General features: G+C 41.6%; 1 protein-coding gene across 1 annotated transcript in view; it reads right to left on the reverse strand.

Annotated features, from left to right (window-relative positions):
* myo1g (myosin IG) overlaps nucleotides 1–19,651 on the reverse strand; it is a 47,564-nt gene that overhangs the window by 1,794 nt on the left and 26,119 nt on the right. The window contains exons 19-21 of the mRNA XM_024261078.2: nucleotides 18,673–18,777; nucleotides 18,333–18,446; nucleotides 12,788–12,945 (exon numbers count right to left, since the gene is read on the reverse strand). Of these exons, the coding sequence (XP_024116846.1) occupies nucleotides 12,788–12,945; nucleotides 18,333–18,446; nucleotides 18,673–18,777 (377 nt within the window). The remainder of the gene's footprint in view (nucleotides 1–12,787; nucleotides 12,946–18,332; nucleotides 18,447–18,672; nucleotides 18,778–19,651) is intronic.

Consider the following 19,651-nt stretch of genomic DNA (forward strand, 5'->3'; position numbering starts at 1 on the left):
TAATCTGGTTTTTCATTCACTTTAGGCTGATCCTGATTTGACGCCATAGGATGAAGCCATCACCCCTCAGAATCCTCCTCCAAAGCTCCTCTGAACATGCAGACACATCCAGCTACAAACATGGACGTCATTCAGTGAGTTTGCAGTTCAGAACTGAGTGAAGTTTTCTGGATGCTGTCGGTGTGTCTCAGAACCAGCACTGAGGTGCGCTCAAGCCAACTTGGCAGCGGGGCGGCCTCGGCTGGCAGGAGCTCACCGGCGCGTCTTGGAAGTTTGGAGGCTGTGCGTCGATGCAGATTACATAATTATTGGAGTTATGCAAGAGCGCTGGCACGCCGAGCCATCAGAGGAGAGCATCACAGGTAAACAAAGAGCTCTGCTTCCGGAAAACTCCAGGGAGAGAAAACCGTCGTTTTCTGCTGAAAACCATAAAATCCCAGATACAACAAGCAGAACAGAGTTGATTATAAACTCAGATAAAGTTAAGAAATATGAAATGACAAAGATAAACAGAAACAGAAGCTCAAGGAGAACAGGAAGTGGCTCGTAGATCCACTTCCTGTGAATCCAAACTAAAGCATCATCGTTTTCTGCTTCATCAGCAAACATGACGAACTTCTTCACTGCTGCAGTTTATGGACAAATGACAGTAAACAAACACGTTGATGTTTCTTTCAGCCCCGCCTGATCTAGTTAACCCCCACGAGGTTCTGCTCTGACGGAGGTCTTCCTTGCAGAATTTGCCCTTATAAAGCTAAATGGTTTTTCTAAACTTCATCTGCAGCGTTGCATAATCAGCGGTTGCATAATCATAATCAAATCGACGCTTTAAAGACGTGACAAGACATTCTTTCCAAACTTGTCAGGATGGTCAGGCGCAAAATCGAATTGTGGTTATGTGACCAGCATTGAAGGGGGTGGAGTCAGCCTTTTTGTGCGACTGTGTCTCGTGGAGTTTCAGAAAATGCACGCGTGTGAAAAACTGCAGGTAAAACTGCTGCTTCACTCTTCCTGCTGACTTGGATGATGTTTCCTCTCATCCAGCAGATCTGCTGAGTCACCTGAACATGAGTCGTCAGAGTCACGAAAATGTTCAGTGCAGCTCCTGCAGCCGCTCAGCAGCATGAGTGGCACTCGTGCTGCAGGACCGTCATCAGCTGCTTATGTTTTTTAGAAATAAGAAAAGTGAAAGTTGACTCAGGCTTTTGTTCAAAACTGTCAAACATAAAGGAAGAAGATGAAGTTATAGGAACAAAAACAATTGTTGTTAAAGTTAAAGTCCCAGTAGTTTTCAAACACTGAGGTGTGAGAAATATGTTCTCCGTTTGACCCATTCCCTGGGGGAGGGGTGAACTGCAGACACAGCCGCACTAGGACAATATTTAGTGGTTTAACCCTCTTAATGCAGAGTGTCAAGCAGGGGGACATTGGGCCCCCATTTTTAGTCTTTGTATAACTCAGCCATGGATTTGAACTCAGAACCTTCCAGTACACTCTCCCACTTGGCCACTGAGTTGGTTATTGAGCTGTTTGGAACATCAAAGAACCAGGGTGGCTTGAAGACATCTGATGTACCAGGTAAAAAAAAAAAAGAGTCAAAACAGAAGTTAAAATGACCAAAACGTACCAAATAAACAGGAAGTGAAACATTCAATGCAAGAATTTAACTGAGTTATAGGTTCAAATTCCCAGGATCAATCACATCAGGCAATCCAAGCTGTAGCTGTTCAGAGTTAGGACAAAAGCTCAGGATTCTTTATCTGCTGGGATTGCTCTATTAGGTGCTTTGGTACCATGAAGGAAGCTATGTCAGTGTTTTTCAACCTTTTTTGTGTTGAGGCACAATTTCTCCTCAATATCCCCAACCTAAAAAAAAAAAAAAAGCAACTCTCTAAACAACACATTCTCATTCCCAATCTCAAATTTTGACACATGGTTAAGGATCTGCGTCAATAATTAAAGTTTTGGGTGTCCCAAACTCATCATTTGTTGACGTGTTGGCTGTTCCAATTAAATCAAAGCTCCTCAACCTCCGGGCTACAAACCAGTGCCGGTCCAGTACCGAGATGTGGACCGCACCAGCACCCTAACTCTAACCTTAACCTGATGTTGATCGGTACTGGACATAGTATCAGTACCAGATGCCGATTAGTGCTTATTCTAGGCGCGGACTGGGCTGGGTTTGGGAACTGGGTTAGGGCTGCGTCCTCATCTGACAAAACGTTTGGATCCCCGATTTAATTGGAACAGCCAGCACGTCAAAAATTGACAAGTTGGGGACACGTCGAAAGTGACGCAGAAGAGTCCTTATCGATGTGTCAATATATGACAACTTGTGAATGAGAATTGTGGTCTTATTTAAAGACCCACTCCAATCATCTTTTGATCTATTTTCAAATTTTCCCAGTTTTTTTTTTACCATGATGATGCTGTTTTTACCCCAAATTGAAAAAAAATCTACACCCTTTTCAAGGACATCGTTTCTGCAGCGTGACAGGAGTTCATCTGAAATTCGCAAATGCACAATTTAACCCCCCCTTTCTTATCACCCATAAATGAGAGCTCTCTGTTTACGTTGAAAAATGCAACAAGAACATGTTAAAAAAAAACAAAAACTGAATTTTCATCTGAGACAGTTATACAGTCATTCTTATTAACCTGTCGCCAGTGACGCGCAAATTTCTTTTAAATTTTTTAACCGTTAACGTGTTCATTGTCATTCCAGCAGATTCTGAAGCAGAGAAAAGCTGCTTTTCTCTGCTTCAGAATCTGCTTTAGTCTTGAAGCACTAAAGACCAAAATGAAGAGGAAATGCCCCTTTACAAACATTTAAGCATGGTGGTAGAAGGGTAATGGTTTGGACTTGTTTTTCAGCCACAGAGCCATAAGAACCTATTGAAGAAAGTATTTTAGAGGCAGATAAGCTTACATGTGGTTTCAGTAAAATGAGCCTGCAGACATTCGTTTGACTCTGGCAGGACAGCTATCCTCAACCCAGCGGCATCTCTGCAAAGAGAAAACACCTGAAGACCATGATTTTCTGCGCTTTTTTCCCCCCAGACATCAGTCAAACCTGCAGGACAGACCGTCGGTCGAGTGTTATCTCTGATTGCAGACACACACTCATCTCTGATCTCGGAACATTTCCGCGTTCCCTCTGGGATTCCACATGTCAACAAGTCTTTCAGTCTGTGGTCCTACAGCGGCAGAATAATTCTCAGAGACGAGCTGCAGACAGAACTGGGGCACGGCAGCTCCTGGAAGAGCTCTGGGACCCCCCACCTCCTTCTTCCTCCTCAGGCATAACTTTTTCTTCTCCATGTGATACAGTGGATACATAGCTCTGCTGTCTCCTTTATGGACACTTTAAAATATTTTACCAAGTCTGAAGCTATGGTGTTTATGATCCCACAAAATAGGCTTCAATTCAAGGTTCTTGTCAGTGAAAGTCATATTGGAGAGATGAAGAAAAAAGGTCAAATGGTGTGAGGGATGTTTTCTTGGCACATTGGGTCCCTGGTTACCATGCCACAGCCTACCGGAGTGTTGCTGACATCCCTTTATGACCACAGTGTACCATCTTCGTGGCGCCTTAAGGAGCCATGAAGTTACAGATTACAGTTCTGAGACACTAATATTAGTGCCATTAAAAGTAATTTGTAACCCTTTATTTAAGAAGCACTTGGGACAAAACCAGTTCAAGCTGGCATCCCGTAGACTTTCTGCAAACTGTGTTAGTTTCTGTTGTGAAGTTAGACCAAGTTTACATTGAATTCAATGAAGAAGCACTACAATAAGCCCCTACTGGTTAACAGATGACCTGGCTCCAACCGATTTGGCTTTTAATGCAGCGTCAAACAGGAAGTCAAAGTGTTTGTGTCAAAGTGACCCCAGATCTGTTTTTATCACGAGAATCACGCAGAAACCTTCAAGCTGTAATCACAAGTGTACTTAGGTCTGCACTGACTAGCATTGTGCCCCCCGCTTTTCCACATTGTGAGTCATTTTTTCCCAGAATGCCCCTTGAGAGAAGTGAGGCTGGTTCAGGGGAACCTGCTGGGTCTAATGACGCTGCCACAGATGCTGCCGTCACCGCGGCGATGGTTGCTAAGCAGTCAGAGAACCTGGTAAAGAGGACAGTGCCGAATTGGACATGAAATATAATTTTGAACAAAAAAAAAGGACAAACTTTAGCATCCAAAACTCGACAAGAGAACAGCTTCACACGACTGCAGGTTGACCACCAAACGTCAAGAGATGCTGCTCCGCTCTGACAAGGTCACGCCTGCGCCCTGATCGCACAGACGCCTCCCCACAGTTTAGGTCTGTGTTGGAAACCCGTCAGAAGTTGACTTCTAGGACACGTGGGTCAGAGCGAAAAACTGTATGACGGATTTCCGCTGAAAATGGTGGAAATGTCAGAGATTTATGGATGAAAACTGAATTGCAGATTACACACTCACTGAAATGAATGAATGTCCCATGACCACCACCCCCCTACACACACACACTCTGAGGGGGACAATTAGCTGTAATCAACAGTGACATTTAAGATCTTATTTGTGACTAAACGAAAAAAACTACTGCAGCACATGACTTCATCTGAAAGTGGGTCAGCCACGCCGAAGACCTCATGGATCCACCTGAGCTCGGCCGGAAAAAGCAGATCCTGGTTCTGGAACGAGATCTGGTTTCAGAGACAGAACCGACCCGGATGAGCTTAACTGGACCAGCAGTGATAAACACATCGAGGACAGCCGCAGAGGGAGGGAGGGGAAAAAAAGAGCTAGAGGAGGCTATGCTGGGATGAAGATGACGCCTTTCATGACCTGAAAATTAATTTAGAAATGGGGGGGTGGGGGGGTGATGTGGCTCACATTTGCTCTGACAGACAAACTGAAGGTCAAACAGCAAAGTCAAAGACATCAGAAACACAGAGACGATTTCAGGTCAATCAAACCACACGCTTTGACTCTTCCTCTGAGAGGGGGGAGCGACCCAGAAGGCTGCTATTAATGCAGTTCCAGGTCCTTCCATGTCTATTTATGTTTCCGCCGGAGAGGAGGAGCAGGAGGAGGAGCAGAGAGAAAGAAGAGAGGAGGCCGAGAAAAAACACAAACTGGAAAGACGGAAAAGAATTCAAGACAGAACATGAAAAGGTGTAAGCACAGATGGTTATCTTCAGTCACAGTTCTGATAACTCCTCAAAACAGACCAGTCCATAATAGAAAATGAGCCGGACCAGGACTGTACAAGACAGCAGTGACCAAAGAACTACCAAACTGCATCTGAACAAACATAGAGACTTCTAGCACAACATTCCTTCACGTGAAACCAATGAGGAGGCGGCTAATCAGAATGAAAACAGCTATGAAGCACGGAGGTGGAAGGTTCAGGATGTGGGAATGTTTGCAGCAGGTGAGAAACCAGGGTCAAAACATTTTAAATAAAACACAAAGTGATCAGATTCAACACAACTTCAAAGAACCAGCTAAAAAAATTTTCAACCAAATTATAAAATTATTCTAGAAAAAAAATCATATTCTGCATTATTTATTGTGGAATATGCATTTTTTTAATTTTTCTTGCTTATTTGTGTGTATAATTTAACCCCCTGAACTCTGCTTGTCAAAATTGATTCTGATTCTTACTTTCACAGCAGCCTCCTCAGTCAATATTGTGGCTTTTGTTGTCATGCTTCATCTTCTGTCGTTGTGCTTCGGCTTTTGTCGACTTCTGTCGTTGTGCTTCACCTTTTGTCGTTGTGTTGTGACTTTTGCATTTATGTGATCTGTGTCGGCCACCATAAATATCTCTACTGAAAAATGTGAAATAGTGGATAATTTAACAAAAGTTCTGTAATTTGTTACATTTAAATCATGAGTTTTCTTTAAATTGAAAAATTGAGTTGATGGTTTATGCAACCCAAAAAGTTAATTTGGTGAAAAGTAATATTTTTAAGAGTAACAAATTACAGAGCTTTTGTTAATTGGTCGCATGTTTCGCTTTTTACAGATATTATTATTATTGATGCTTGTTTAAAGACACTGGTTCTCCTTAGACAGGAACACCACCTGCAGCTGCTGTCAGCAGATGTTTATTCAGAGAAGCAGGAAAATATCAGTTTGCAGGAGATTTTGCAAAAGGAGGCGGAGCCTCTTGGCTGGAGCTCAGAGGTGAGCTGATGGAATCGAACCCTCCTCAGATGGTCTGTAGACCCCGATTGTGCCGGTGACCACACAGACGTTCTGCCTCTACAGCATGACAACTTTGGTCATTTTATTGCTTGATTTCATTTTTGCTTTAAAATATATTAATATTCTCATTATTTTATTGTTTACAAATAGTTAAATTTCTATTTAAACTGACGTAGGTCTCAGCTTCAAAATTAAGATAGTTTATCTTGCTTAAATCTTGGATTTCTCCTTTAAAATAAAATCAATAAAGTGCAGAATAACAACTGAATCTTTAAAAGGGAAAAAATAAAATCATTCAAATTGTAATCCAATTTAAGGATCCCAGATTCCAGATGGAAAAGAGTGTATCCCATATGCTCATAATGTCAGACGCTAAGACTCGCCTCGTCTCTCTGAATCTATAACACTGAATGAAGACTTATTGAAGACTTTAAAATAAAAAGGTTATTTTACACTTCTGTTTATAATTCATGAGGATGGTGGAATGTGGGACCGCAAGTCAAGAAAAAAAAACATGTGATAAGGTGTCTGATCGAGCTTCAATTCAGTCCTGGTTTTCCTCGGGAGTCTTTCCTTAAGAAATCACCTCAGAGCTATTAAGAAAAGATCATACCCCTTAATCCTACTTTTTCCCCCCTAATTACCCCCCAGCTGGCTCAGCAGATGGTCTGACCCCTCAAAAACAAAACAGTTTCTGGTAACAGCTATGACAGTTCAGAAGTGAATCAGAGATGAAGGTAGAGACAGGGAGGAAAACACTAATGAGAGATGGGGGGTTCGTTGCATCCCTGTAGTCAGATCTCACCTCCTGCCTCTACAGGCAGCATGACAGCAACTCACATCTTTATTCAACTAACTGCAGCGAGGAGCGCCGGGAGCCTGAGACGTCCCCCTCCAACCTCTTGACCGAGTCTGCAAAGAGGGACATGTCATTTTCTGACACATTTTCTGCTCCGACTGCACAGTGTTTCATGCACCGCCACCCCTCCCTCGCCACAGATGGTGGCACGATCGCCACGGAGAGTTGAAACGGCTCCCTGAAGGCCGACCGTCCTCTGAGTCACAGCCAAACTACCGCCCCCCCCCACCACCACCACCACCATCTCAGCTGCCACAACACGATGACACCACCACCTCCAACTGACCCAAATTAAAGCAGACGAGTCATAAAACCAACAAAAAAAGAAGCTACTACTGATAAAACCCAAACGCAGCCGGCTGTGGACTCTGACAGACGAGATGACCAGCGCCAGGGCAGAGATTGACCATGGGTGTGGTCACATAAAGACAAACTGTTTGACAGTAGGTTTTTGAAGCTCCACTGTAGCAGCCATTTTGACAGGATATGACCTCATCAAGCTGTGACTTTTCCAAAAATGGGCAAACACCAGCTGGTTGTCTCACTTTTTGCCACCTTGGAAAAGACCGACCCAAGTCAGGTCACCAGGTGACCCCATCCAGTCTCCCTCGTTTCCATTGTTGAATTGCTGAAAAACTACACACTTTTCTCTTCTGTTTAAACTCTCAAAGTTCAAACCTTCATAGGAAAACAAGTCCAGGATTATGGGATGGAAGATTTATGGTAACTGACTGCATTCTGTGCCAGAAACACAACGTGGAGGAGATTTATTGACAAGATAAATAGACAATCAGGCCACAGTGTTCTGTAAAGACTAAAATAAAGGATGCAAATTTGCTGTGAAACACCGAGACCGGGACATAGTGAGAAGTATAATCAAAAAGCGGCACTAAAATCAAACCCAAAATAAATCAAAGTTGATAAAATTAAATTTTATGGTCATAAAATCTACCCACAGAAGTAAAAACAAACCAGACTGCATTTTTGTATATCCAAAAAGTTGGAGCATAGTGTTAGATTGAATAAACTTGATTGTTGGACCAGGCACCTAGTGGTTACTTGTTGAACAGACTTGGCTCCGCTTTTTTGGTTTTCAAACCAGGCCAAAATCTGAAATCATGGAGTTGCCACATAACGATGTGTCAGCAAACTCTTTAATGATGACTCACACAAACGAGTGGGTGGGACCTTCATCTAGATCGGGGGTGCCCAAATCTAGACCTCGATGGCAGGCCCCCTACTGGTTTTAGAAATCCTGCCTTATCTGCTGCTGATTACCTAGATCAGGCATGTTTAGGGAATAAGGAGCTTCAATGGCAGGTTGGTTAGAAAACATGTAGGACACTGGCCCTCAAGGCCTGGATTTGGGCACCTCTGATCTAGATAAACACAAACAACAAAGGCTCTTGTTCTTTTGGTCATGACCCAAAACTCATAACCATAGATGAGTACTGGAATGAAGATCGACCGGTAAATTGAGAGCTTCACTTTGTGGTTCAGCTCTTCTTGACCACAACGGACCAGTGCAGCAACCGCATAACGGCGGACGTCACACCAATCTGCCCGTCGATCTCATGCTCCAATTTTCCTTCACTCGTGAACAAGACCCCAACCTGAGCTAGGAGCACTCCACCCACCGAAAGAGTCAAGTCAAGAACCATGACATCAGACCTAGCGGTCTTGAGGTCCTGCCTTGATAAAACCAACAGAACAACATCATCTGCAAAGAGCAGAGATGAAATCCTGTGGTCCCCAAACCAGACCCCCTCTGGGCCCTGTGGGCCTAGAAATTCTGTCCATAAAGACTATGAACAGAACCAATGATAAACCCTGCCTGGGTCCAACGTGCATCGAGAACAGGTCTGACTTACTGCCAGCTATGCAACCCAAGCTCCTGGTATGTAGGGACTGGACAGGCCTCAATAAGCCTCCCCGGACCCCGTACTCCCAGAGCACCACGGGAGACGTGGTCAAAATCCACAAAACACATATGGATTGGATGAGCAAACTCCCACGAACCCTGAGGAGGGTGTAGAGCTGATCCACCTTTCCATGACCAGGATGGAAACTGTACCGTTTATCCCAGAAGGTAATAAAGCCATTTAAAGAAAAACTTTCAATGGCATAAAGGGTGTCACATAACTGGATTTAAAATACTTTCCTTTTCCACATTTTTCATTTAAAATGATTGCATATAATTTCTGTTAGGCTTTACTTTAATATTTTTGTTTGTGTGTAAATTGCTTTGGGCAAACTTTAGTGCAATTAATGCACAATTTTATACATTTATAGTATTGTGTATTTTAGTGCAAGTATTTTACTTAATCTGTTCTAGCACTTTAGTTTATAACATACATATATATATATATATATATATATATATATATACTAAAGTCTTTACACATTTTATTACAAATACACTTTTAGTATTAGAGGTTGGCTTTACCTTTAGTGTTTATTAATAAAACTAGGCCAAAAGCAAAATATTTTGCTTTTTTCGTTATTATCTTTATCACTTTTCCACATTAATAATAGTCATGTTATGAATTATTATCTTCTAGTTTTGTCTTATATGATTTTTTTTTATTTTGCATTAGCAAAACATACATTTTTTGCTATTTATGAAAGAAAAGAATGAAATATGTCTTATGTACAAATCTATATTTTTAAATTTAGATAGAGAAAAGCTCAGAAATTATCAACTGTTAGTGTTTTATGAAAGTAGCAGTAATAAATTCTGAGTAAATTTCATAACTTCTCTCTCATAACCTTGAGAAAAGCTGGATGGGTTCCCGCCAGGAGGGGATGTTGGTAATAAACACGGGGCGTGCATGTGTGCATGCATGTGTGCTTGTTTGTGTCTTGCGTCACTCGTGTGGACCTGACAGGATTTGGAGGATTAATGCTTCAGGATTCCAGCAGCAGAGCGGCTGCTGAGGCAGCAGCAGCAGCAGCTTACAATCGCACATAAACATCTGATCCAACACGCACAACCACAACAGTCCTCACACCGAGACGACACCCGTGTGTGTGAGCTGCTGGAGTCGGGTCTGACAGAAGGACGTTCAAGTGAAATAGGACAAACCTCCCAAAACACAACGTTATTGATGCGTTCAAAGACTTTCAAACAAAGGGCAATCCTGCAACTTTTCTTTCTGAAAATCCTTTCATCAGTTCATGATTGAAATTGTTGAAGGTTTAGTAACAAGCAGCTAATCCAGCCAACAGTAATAAACAAACAAAGGCTCCAAAGGTTGTTGTGGAGTGACAAAGGAGAACTTTTCTGTTCTACAGGAATGACAAGAGAAATTCTCTAATTAGACTGTTTTATTCCCATAAGGCTGCAGTTTGGACTCCTGCTGAGGTACTAGAAGCTGTTAAAAAAAAAACAGCTGTTTTCTGCTAACCAAGCTTTCTTTGCAGTAACTTTGAGTCTAATAGGGTCAACTGATAGACTCCTCAAAGGAAACTGAAAGGAGTTTTTTGTAGAATTAAGTATATCAGGCAATAGTGGTGGCAATTTTGAGCTTTTAAGTGCATTAAAATGTTAATAACCCCCCCCCCCCAAAAAAAACCCCTCCAAAGCATTTTTGTTTCCATTCACAAATCTCTGAGTAAATGTTTGCACTCAGAGCACAAGCCCCTCCCAATCCATGAAAACAACTAGATCCTCACATTGTGACATCACAAAGTGAGGAACAGCCCCTTCCAGGAAGAGTCTGTGCTGCCTCCAAGCTAACACGAACATCCACTTTCTTTGCTGAGTCAGCGGTAATCACAAAACACTTTAAGTTTATCTTCAAAATACCAAATACCTGCCTTTAGTATGCCAGGAATTTATGTCAAAAAATTTGGCAGCCAGCTATCTTTTTTTTTTTTTTAAGTTAAAGGCCTTTAAATGCACCCCAGCAGAAAATACAGAATATAGAGATAAATCTTTTTATCAATTTTTAATTTTCCAACGAAGTCTCGTTTCATTAAAGTCATTTTATATTCTGATGGCCACACTTTCTATTGGCCTTTTAACTTTGATTATTCAAAGTAATCTGACTTTTGTGGGGTTGTAAACAGGCTCAGTGTTACCTAGCAAATGAAAGACAAAGAAACTGTGGGTTGAAACCCACACAGAGACCTATAATGAACGATAATTGAGTCCATTGTGTGAAAATAGAAATCTTTTATAAACAAACTTGGCTTTCTGGAGTTACTGCAACATGAGATGAGCTAAAAATGAAACTAATTGGATGAAGTGCAATACATTTACTACAAATGTATATACCAATGAGAATAGTGACATTGAATTTTTTTTTAATTAACTTGATTTCAAAATATGCTAATTTCATGAAGTAGTGGTGGATGACCCATATACAGCAGACCAGGCTTGGTGGCAGAAACTTAAAACATTTAATTAACTGAAACATGACAAAAACCCATGGAGACCCAACCCAAAGTCAGAACAAAACAGAAGAGATGACCTGACAACCAGACACTTAAATACACTGAGATTGATTGACTAAATGAAGACAGCTGTGGATGATTTAACCTGAACATGGAGAGACTGACAGTGAAAACAAAACCTACTCCTAAAATCTTGACAACTAAACAGAGAGCAAATGATAAAGAAAGTAAAGGAAACAAGTCAGTAGTTCTGACCATAATATGGGAGATAAACAATAAAATGTAATTCCTTTAGTATTAAGATTACAATGTGGCCACAAGACGACAACCGCTCTTTTCCTCTTACATTATATTATATTCTCATAGATTACTTGAAACATTCATCAGTTTTTTGACTATAGAGATGTTTATTAGAAAAAGAAATATTAGAGATATTATATATTATATATTAATATTAGAGAAAGAAATACTATCACATATTTGAGACCCGTAAATGCACATTTTTAATTTCTGATTCAGGCTCTGCGTACAAAATGTGTGGCCACTGTCTGTGCATGGAGTGAAACCAGGTCGACATTGGACCAATCGGGGACTCCGATTTGGTAGTGATCTATGGCCAGCTGTTCAAAAATTGATCATGAAGGAGACAATAATAGCGGTTTGTGCCCTGCCGGAATTATGTGACACAAAGTCTCTCATATATCAGAATGGAGCTGTGAAAGAAAAGACCTGGAGCTTCGCACCAGTGAATTCCTTCAATAAGGAAGATCTACCTCACCTCAGCTGGTCCCTACTCAGAGGCAGTAGTTGAAGTGCTTACTTTATTCCTAGTCAATCACAATCAAATATTTGCCTTTAAATTAAATTAAGTTTGCTCATCCACCTTCCAGACATTGGACCAGTTCGGCATGGTCCATCTTAACCACCATCAGCGTCTGCGTTCTGGGGGTTTCTTCACTTGGTCCAAGGTCATCACCAGCATGCAAGATGTCTCCAGCCCAGAGCTAAACTGCCAAAGACCTTCGATTGTTCATGCTTCCCAGTTAAATGCTTCACAATTCAATCCCACTTTCAAGGTCTCTCCTTATTGAAAACCTCTTCCAGCTGTAGGTGGTGGACTTTCGCTAACAAACAGTAGAAATAGAACCCCATGGGCTAAATGCATGTTAGTGCGGTCATGAATGCGCCTCACATGCCTAGTGTGTCGCTACATTCAGGACAAGTGCAGATTCAGGTAATGTTATTCAAAACACAAAGCAGTGTTTTTCAGCTTTTGCTAGTTTGAACTAACAGAAGAGAGAAGTGACTTCAGAGGAAATGGTCTCTAACTGACCGTGTGAAGTAGTCCACCAGCGATCCCACCACTTCGCCCACTCGGTCCTGGTTAGGGCAGAGCTCTCCTCGCTGCAGACACAGCAGGACGTCATCCTTGTTGGATGTGTGGAGCACCAGCATCTGGTCTACGCCGCTGGTGGTGCTGAGGCCTGTGAACTGATGGAGAAAGACACCTTTACCTTAGCCGTCTAAGACAAAGAATACAAGCTTGAATTCCATGAAACGCTTGGAAAAATCCAAGGAATCAACATAAAACCTTTGAGAAACATTCAGATATGGTTTCTTTAAGTGTTTTCAGACCTGTCAGTCTCTGTGGTTCAAGCTGACAACAGTCTCTGTGCTGTTTGGTGCTAAGAAGGATAGACTTGTCTCAGGAAATCATTATATTAATCACAAATCGGCATGTGAGTGGGATTAAAAAGATCAATCAACCGATTAAGATAAACTGATTTTATCTTTGTTTTGAAAACGCACTATGGATTATCCATCCATCTAACCATTTTCCAAACCTGTCTAATTCCTTTTGGGGTCACAGGAATGTTGTAGTCTATCCCAACCGTTGTAGGACGAAGGCGACGTACATCCTGGATGGTGTACCAAAAATCTATTTAATGTGAGAGGCTGGCTTTAGACTGTATGACCTGTGACATGCGTGCCACAGATGGAGGACGCAAAATGAAAGTGTCGTGGATTATAATATCCATAATACCTTTTGAATTTAATAGTACAGTATATCCTGGATCAAAAACCTGGATGTGAAAGAAGTGGGCAGGATTAGTTCTGCTCCGCCGGTGGAGGCGGGCGGGAATTCTGCTAGCGGCAAACGTGCGGAGGTGCAACGAAGGGAAAGTTATGAGCTGTGACCCAGTTCATGGACAGATGGGCAGAAATAGAGGAGGCAGACGGAAGAGTGAGAGGCGGAGGAGAGGAAGTAGTCCAGTGGAAGTGACTGTGGGAGGACAGCGGATGCGAGGAAACGCGGGAAAAATGGGATGCGTTTAGGAAGAGACACAAAGTGGAGTAAGCCTCTTACGGCTCACACAGGTTAATCCTGCAGGGATGACAATGGGCCACAAGTCTCTGCATCGTCACGGCAACCTCTGGGACAACCTGTCCCATCAGCAGAAGGAACATCGTCAATCAGTGGGGTTCATTTCTTTTGTAAAAACACATGATTAATTAAATGACTTTGTCATAAGTAGTTCAGCAATAAACAGATCGCTTTACCTAATGCAGCATAAAAGGATTATGTTTATTTTATGTGTTCTTTTGGATAAATCTAGTCATTTTCTAGTCAGTTTTTGTATATTTCCCCCAAATAATTCAACCAGAAGCATTCAATCCCTGCAGGTCTTTCATTCGTCTTCTGTAGAATTTAAAAGACAGAAAAAAGTCCAGGGGAAAAAAATGTGACAAAAGCACACAATTCCAATCCCATCAGACTCATCACACTGCTGGTAACTGGATTTTCTTTGGATCTACCTCCTGTTCCACCAAGGAGCTGCCTGTTGAGTTGCCTGTGTAAAGTGGAATACTGGATGTCTATACATTCCTAAAGGAATGAAAAATTATGCAAAAACTAAAGAATTAGAGGAACAAACTAAATTATAGCAACAGAATTAGACATGCCCTTTTCTTTTGTGAATTATAATCCGGTTTTGTTAAAATAATCTGCACTAACTGGTTTATAACAGTCTTAACTATTTTTATTGTTCTCATAATAATCTTTATTAATATAATTTATTAACATAATAGACTTTTTAAAAAACAAACAAAGTCCTGGCTGTACCAGCAGCGTTCCATGCGTTTGAGTGAGGTTTGTTCAGGTGTATTTTTTATCTTTTAAATAAGTCTCTGTTTTTAAATAATTTTATGTCATTTTATAATCAGCTGTTTTATTTTATATCTTATCACCATTATTTTATTGTATAGAAAGTTATCTGGGAACAAATGCTGGAAATTAGCTCTTGCTACAAGCATGATGATATGGGCATGGAACTGCTGTATGTATGTTTTTATATCCGTCCCTACTAAATAAATAAATTCAATTCGATTCAATCTATACTATTTCTACTGGGATGTTTGATATTGTTGGTGTTACTAATTGTGCCTAATTTGTACAGCGCCCCTGTTGGGTGAGCGTTTTGTATTGTGTGATTTTGTTTAACTGTTTAACTCCTGAGGTAACCCTAACCCTAATGCTACATTAAGCCTAGTGCTACGTTGAGCCCAATGCTAAGTTAGACCTAGTGCTACGTTGAGCCCAATGCTACATGAAGCCAAGTGCTACGTTAAGCCTAATACTAAATAAAGTGAAGTGCTACGTTGAGCCCAATGGTGCATGAGGCCTAGAGATACATTGAGCCTAATGCTACATTAAGCCAAGGGCTACGTTAAGCCTAATGCGACAAAGTGCTGCATTGTGCCTAGTGCTACGTTGAGCCCAATGCTTCGTTAGGCCTAGTGGTAGGTTGAGACCAATGCCACATCAAGTCTAGTGCTATGTTGACCTTAGCACTTTATTGAGCCTAGTGCTATATTGAGCCTAATGCTAAGTTAGACCTTGTCCTACGTTGAGCCTAATGCTGCGTTAGGCCAAGTACTATAGTGTAGGTTGAGCCCTATGCTACGTTGAGCCTAATCCTATGTTCACAACAGCGCTAAAAGCACGGTTAGCTTGTGGTGTTTAACCTCAACAAGCAGAAAGAGGCTTCTTATTTATCTTTGTCTACTGTTCACTAGCGAATGTTCGCCACCTACATTTGGAAGAGGCTTGGTGCAAAATGTTGAAGTGGTGCAAATCTCAAAAATCGTGCTTCAGACTTTTACTTCCAAACGTAGCTTAACTGCCGCCAGTAAAGCCTTAAACACCAAACTGTAGCTCCAGTTTTGATGTTCTTTGAACGACCATAAGTCTTCAACCTACACAATTAAAGTAATTCCAACAGATTCTGATGTGGAGAAAAAGAACTTTGACCATCACAAAACACTTTCCATTTTTTAATTTTACATTAGTTAAGTGTTGTACATCAGTACATGTACATGATGTTTCTTGCTTAAACAGTTGAAGAGTTACAGTAGCTGACAGCTTCACTGTTACAGGGTTAACCACTAGAGCCTGAACACTTTTGACAAAAATAACTTAAACTTGTAATGTGATGTTCAGCCAGACCTAAATTTTACAGTCAGGTTGACTTTTCTTGTACATTTTTTGTGGGGTTTTTTTGTTTGTTTGTTTGTTTGTTTTTTACATCAATTGAGTCGTTCTTAGACCATCACACTAACGTATCCTTCCACCATCGTCTCATCCAGGTGATGCAGAATGAGGACAGTTTCCTCCTGAAACTCTCTCTGACCTGGAAACAGCTTCTGAATCTAAGCAGCCAATCTTAATAGCAGCAGCTATCTTTAGCCGCTCCAGTGCTGCATAATGATGGCTTTTTAACCCCGTGGCATGTTGTGAGCCCTCTGTCTCAAGCAAACACGGCTGGGATGAGTCACTGCATCCTGCAGAGGTGTTGACAAAGCCATCAGACAACCAAAATCCTGCAGAATCAATCTGAGCTTTTCAAAAGTCAACACTAAAGATGCTGTGGTACAGATATCATGTGAAGGAGCAACAAGTTGATTTGATAAGAAGTCACAGAGATAAACCAACTTCTTCTAACAGGCTCAGACATTGGAAACCAGATAAAAGATAGACCGTTTAACTGGAGCTCTGATGAACTCATAAATCAGCAATCTACTTTTGCTTCCAGGAAAAATCTCTTCTTGAGGAACAATTTCTATTTGCGCATTTAATGAGATTTAGCATTAGCATGTAGATTTGCAGACTATTTGTTACCGTTGGAGTGATGGGGGGTTTTGGGATCCTGACAAATCCTGCAGACAACTTTCAATGGTGCATACAAGCTCTCTACTCCGCTCCACTGCGAAGTATTCATGTGCAACTTTGTTTTCCTCGCCTGAGCTGGTATCTGGCTGACAACTGTTCGGCTGGATAGATCCGATACTGCTCGTTGTTTTTGTTGTATCAGTAATGGGAGAGAGCGTAAACAGATGGATGATGGGGAAATGGGGTGGGCTTACTCTACGGCTACAACTCAGAGGTGAATTTCCTCCCACTCTGCAAAAACTAGGTCCTTGAAAATGACCCTGATTCTTCTGATTTTGCCCATAAGATACGTAATCATAATTTAAAGACCTCTGGGAATGTTTTCAAAATAGATCTAAAGATGATCACAGTGGGACTTTAAATACTTAAACACCCCTGCAACAATGAAATGTTGCACCTTAGAGGGTTTGTTTGAGGCCTTTTGTTGTCCTTGCCCCACAAACTTTAGGAACAAGGCAAGGTATGTGAAACTCCCCAGTGAGGAAGTTGATACACAGTTGCAGATTCCCCATCTGAATGTCCCAATAGCTCTGATGCATACTCCCTTCAGATGGGCTGCTCTTTTGGAAATGAAACCATCCATGAAACCACATACTTGCCCTCTTATGCTGAAAGTTTTTGTCTGATGGAATTCTCTGACCCTTTGTCTAGCTAAGATTAGCAAGACAAGGGGACATTGAGTAGATCGTGTCACCACCTCCTGAATATAGAACTCAAATGGTTACTCCACCAGCCGCTGAAATACTGAGGCATTAACAGTTGCGTGAAGGTTGCTCCCTGTGTTTACTCTCCCATAAATGTGGTTTAATGTCTAGTGACATCTAGTTTACTGCTGCTCTTCCCATCCAGCAGCCTGAGGGCACGCTTGGAGGAATCCTTGAAGAAATGCCTCCTTCCATGTTTTTCCTTCCTGATTGATTCTGTTTGGCCAGTTTCTGCCTAACATCCTCTCCGAACGTCTTAAAGTTTATTTTCTTCTTCTGGTTTCCTCCACTTCTTAAAGTTTGTTAAGAGAAGCTTAAACTTTCAGATCTCAATAATTTAACTCAGGTTGGACTGTTTAACTTTTGTCCATTTTTATCCAAGACAGGTTAATAATTACAACAATAAGAAATAGTAAATCCCAGATTGGTTTTATACTCTTCAACATCTGCACTTAAGCTCCAATGTTTACATTCTTTCGACTAACGGAACTATTCAAGCATTTACACTATTAACGTTATTCCAGCGGATTCTGGATGCCACTTTTCTCCCTGTGAGAATCAGCTGATTCACACTGATTGCTTAAATGGTTGAAGAGTTACAGTGGGTCAAAGACTGTGTGTTATTTAGGTGTCTGTGACATCTCTGATGTAAAAGGGGGAAATGATTGGTGGAACAAAGTACTGAATAAGCCTAACTTGATCATCTTGGTTCTTGCTAATACCTCTTGGGTGTTGTCTTTCAACCATGGGACCAACCAAAACAAATTAAAGTTGACTCTCTGTTGACATCGTAAAGATTCTTATAAATGATGGAATATATCAAGAAGATGATCTTTTGAAAGACTTAAGTGAGATATGCCATTTGTTTTATTTACATGTGCTTGAACACCAAACACTGATCTTTGTCCTACGACTGTTTCTGTGACCACCCACTGAAAACTCACCAATTCCAGAGGAAGCTTCTTCAGGATCTTGTACTGCTTCTTGGGCTCCAACTTGTAGACAAACTTGTCTGTGATGAGGAGAGCTCTGTCTGTGCTTTTGTTGAACCTGTTCACCTGAGAGGAGAAGGTGGAGGTGAGGAGTCTCCGTCTAATGCAACAATGGAATCTGAATATTTTACCCAGAAATGTAATAAAGAAGAAATAAGAAAATAGACTGATGCAAAACAATAAAATACTGAAGAAGGAGGGTTGTGTGTGATGAACAGAAACTAAAAGAAAAGTTCTGTAGCTAAAAGCTAAACAGTGTTGGGAAAAGGGTGAATCCCAGCAGGTGCTGTACCTTCCTACAGAGGCTGGAGAAGACGACCTGAGCGAACCCGTCTTTGTTCTTCAACTCCTTGGACACTCGGATGAAGTCGGAACTGGTCTGAGGACTGTCTCGTGCCTGCAGCAGCCAAAGATTTGTGTTAGTAAAAGAGGTCCCCTGACGCCGGCGGCCACAGAGCAGCAACCGTCACCAGTTGGAACAGACACAAACTCCTGAAAGTCTTTCTATGACATTATATCCACAGGGAGCAAGCAAAGTTTGGAGCTGTCATGAGTGCATGCTGTCCTTATCCTAAACTGACTCTACTGCTCATGCATCATTTGCAAGTTGCTCTTTGACACAGAAAACGTCACAAGAAACAACCCAAAGACATGCTCGGAGAAAGACAAGTACTGCCGGAGGTCAGAGCATGCTCAGATGCTTAGAGGAACCACAAAAAGACAAAGAGCTGCATGTCAGACTCTACTCTGTCTCAGATATCTTGTTAGGTGTTAGAGCCTGTGACAGCACAGGAAGAAGAACAAGTCCCTTCAGAGGCTCCAGCAGACAAAGACTGGAGGCAAGAGAAGATGTCACCTCGAATACAAAAACAATAAAACTGTGAGGAAAAGATTCGCAAAAACTTCCATGAGGAATTAACCCGACTGTGTACTGCTTAAACTGTGAACCAACTGAGTTTACTTGTCCTGAAGTTATCCCTCGTTGCTGAGTTGATGTGAGGTGTGAGTCTAATATGATCAGCTGCTCATTTTGTTTATATTATCCGTATGGGTGCTGCAGGTTTTTGGGTTGTCCAGGTCTGTGGAGGGTCATAGAGGAGCGAATGTATCTTTAAGGGAGTGCAGGTGAGTGTTGCAGTTCCTTGAGGCTCGTGGGGGCGTACCAACGAACCATTGTCATGAGTATTGTTACAGTCAAAGGGGTGTAGGACTGAACCACACTCAGTTTTGATTGTAGTGCCTTTGCAGGGGCCCTGCACGTTATAGCGTGG

This window comes from Oryzias melastigma, linkage group LG11 (assembly GCF_002922805.2).
Source record: "Oryzias melastigma strain HK-1 linkage group LG11, ASM292280v2, whole genome shotgun sequence".
In the NCBI taxonomy this organism is placed as follows: Eukaryota; Metazoa; Chordata; class Actinopteri; order Beloniformes; family Adrianichthyidae; genus Oryzias; species Oryzias melastigma.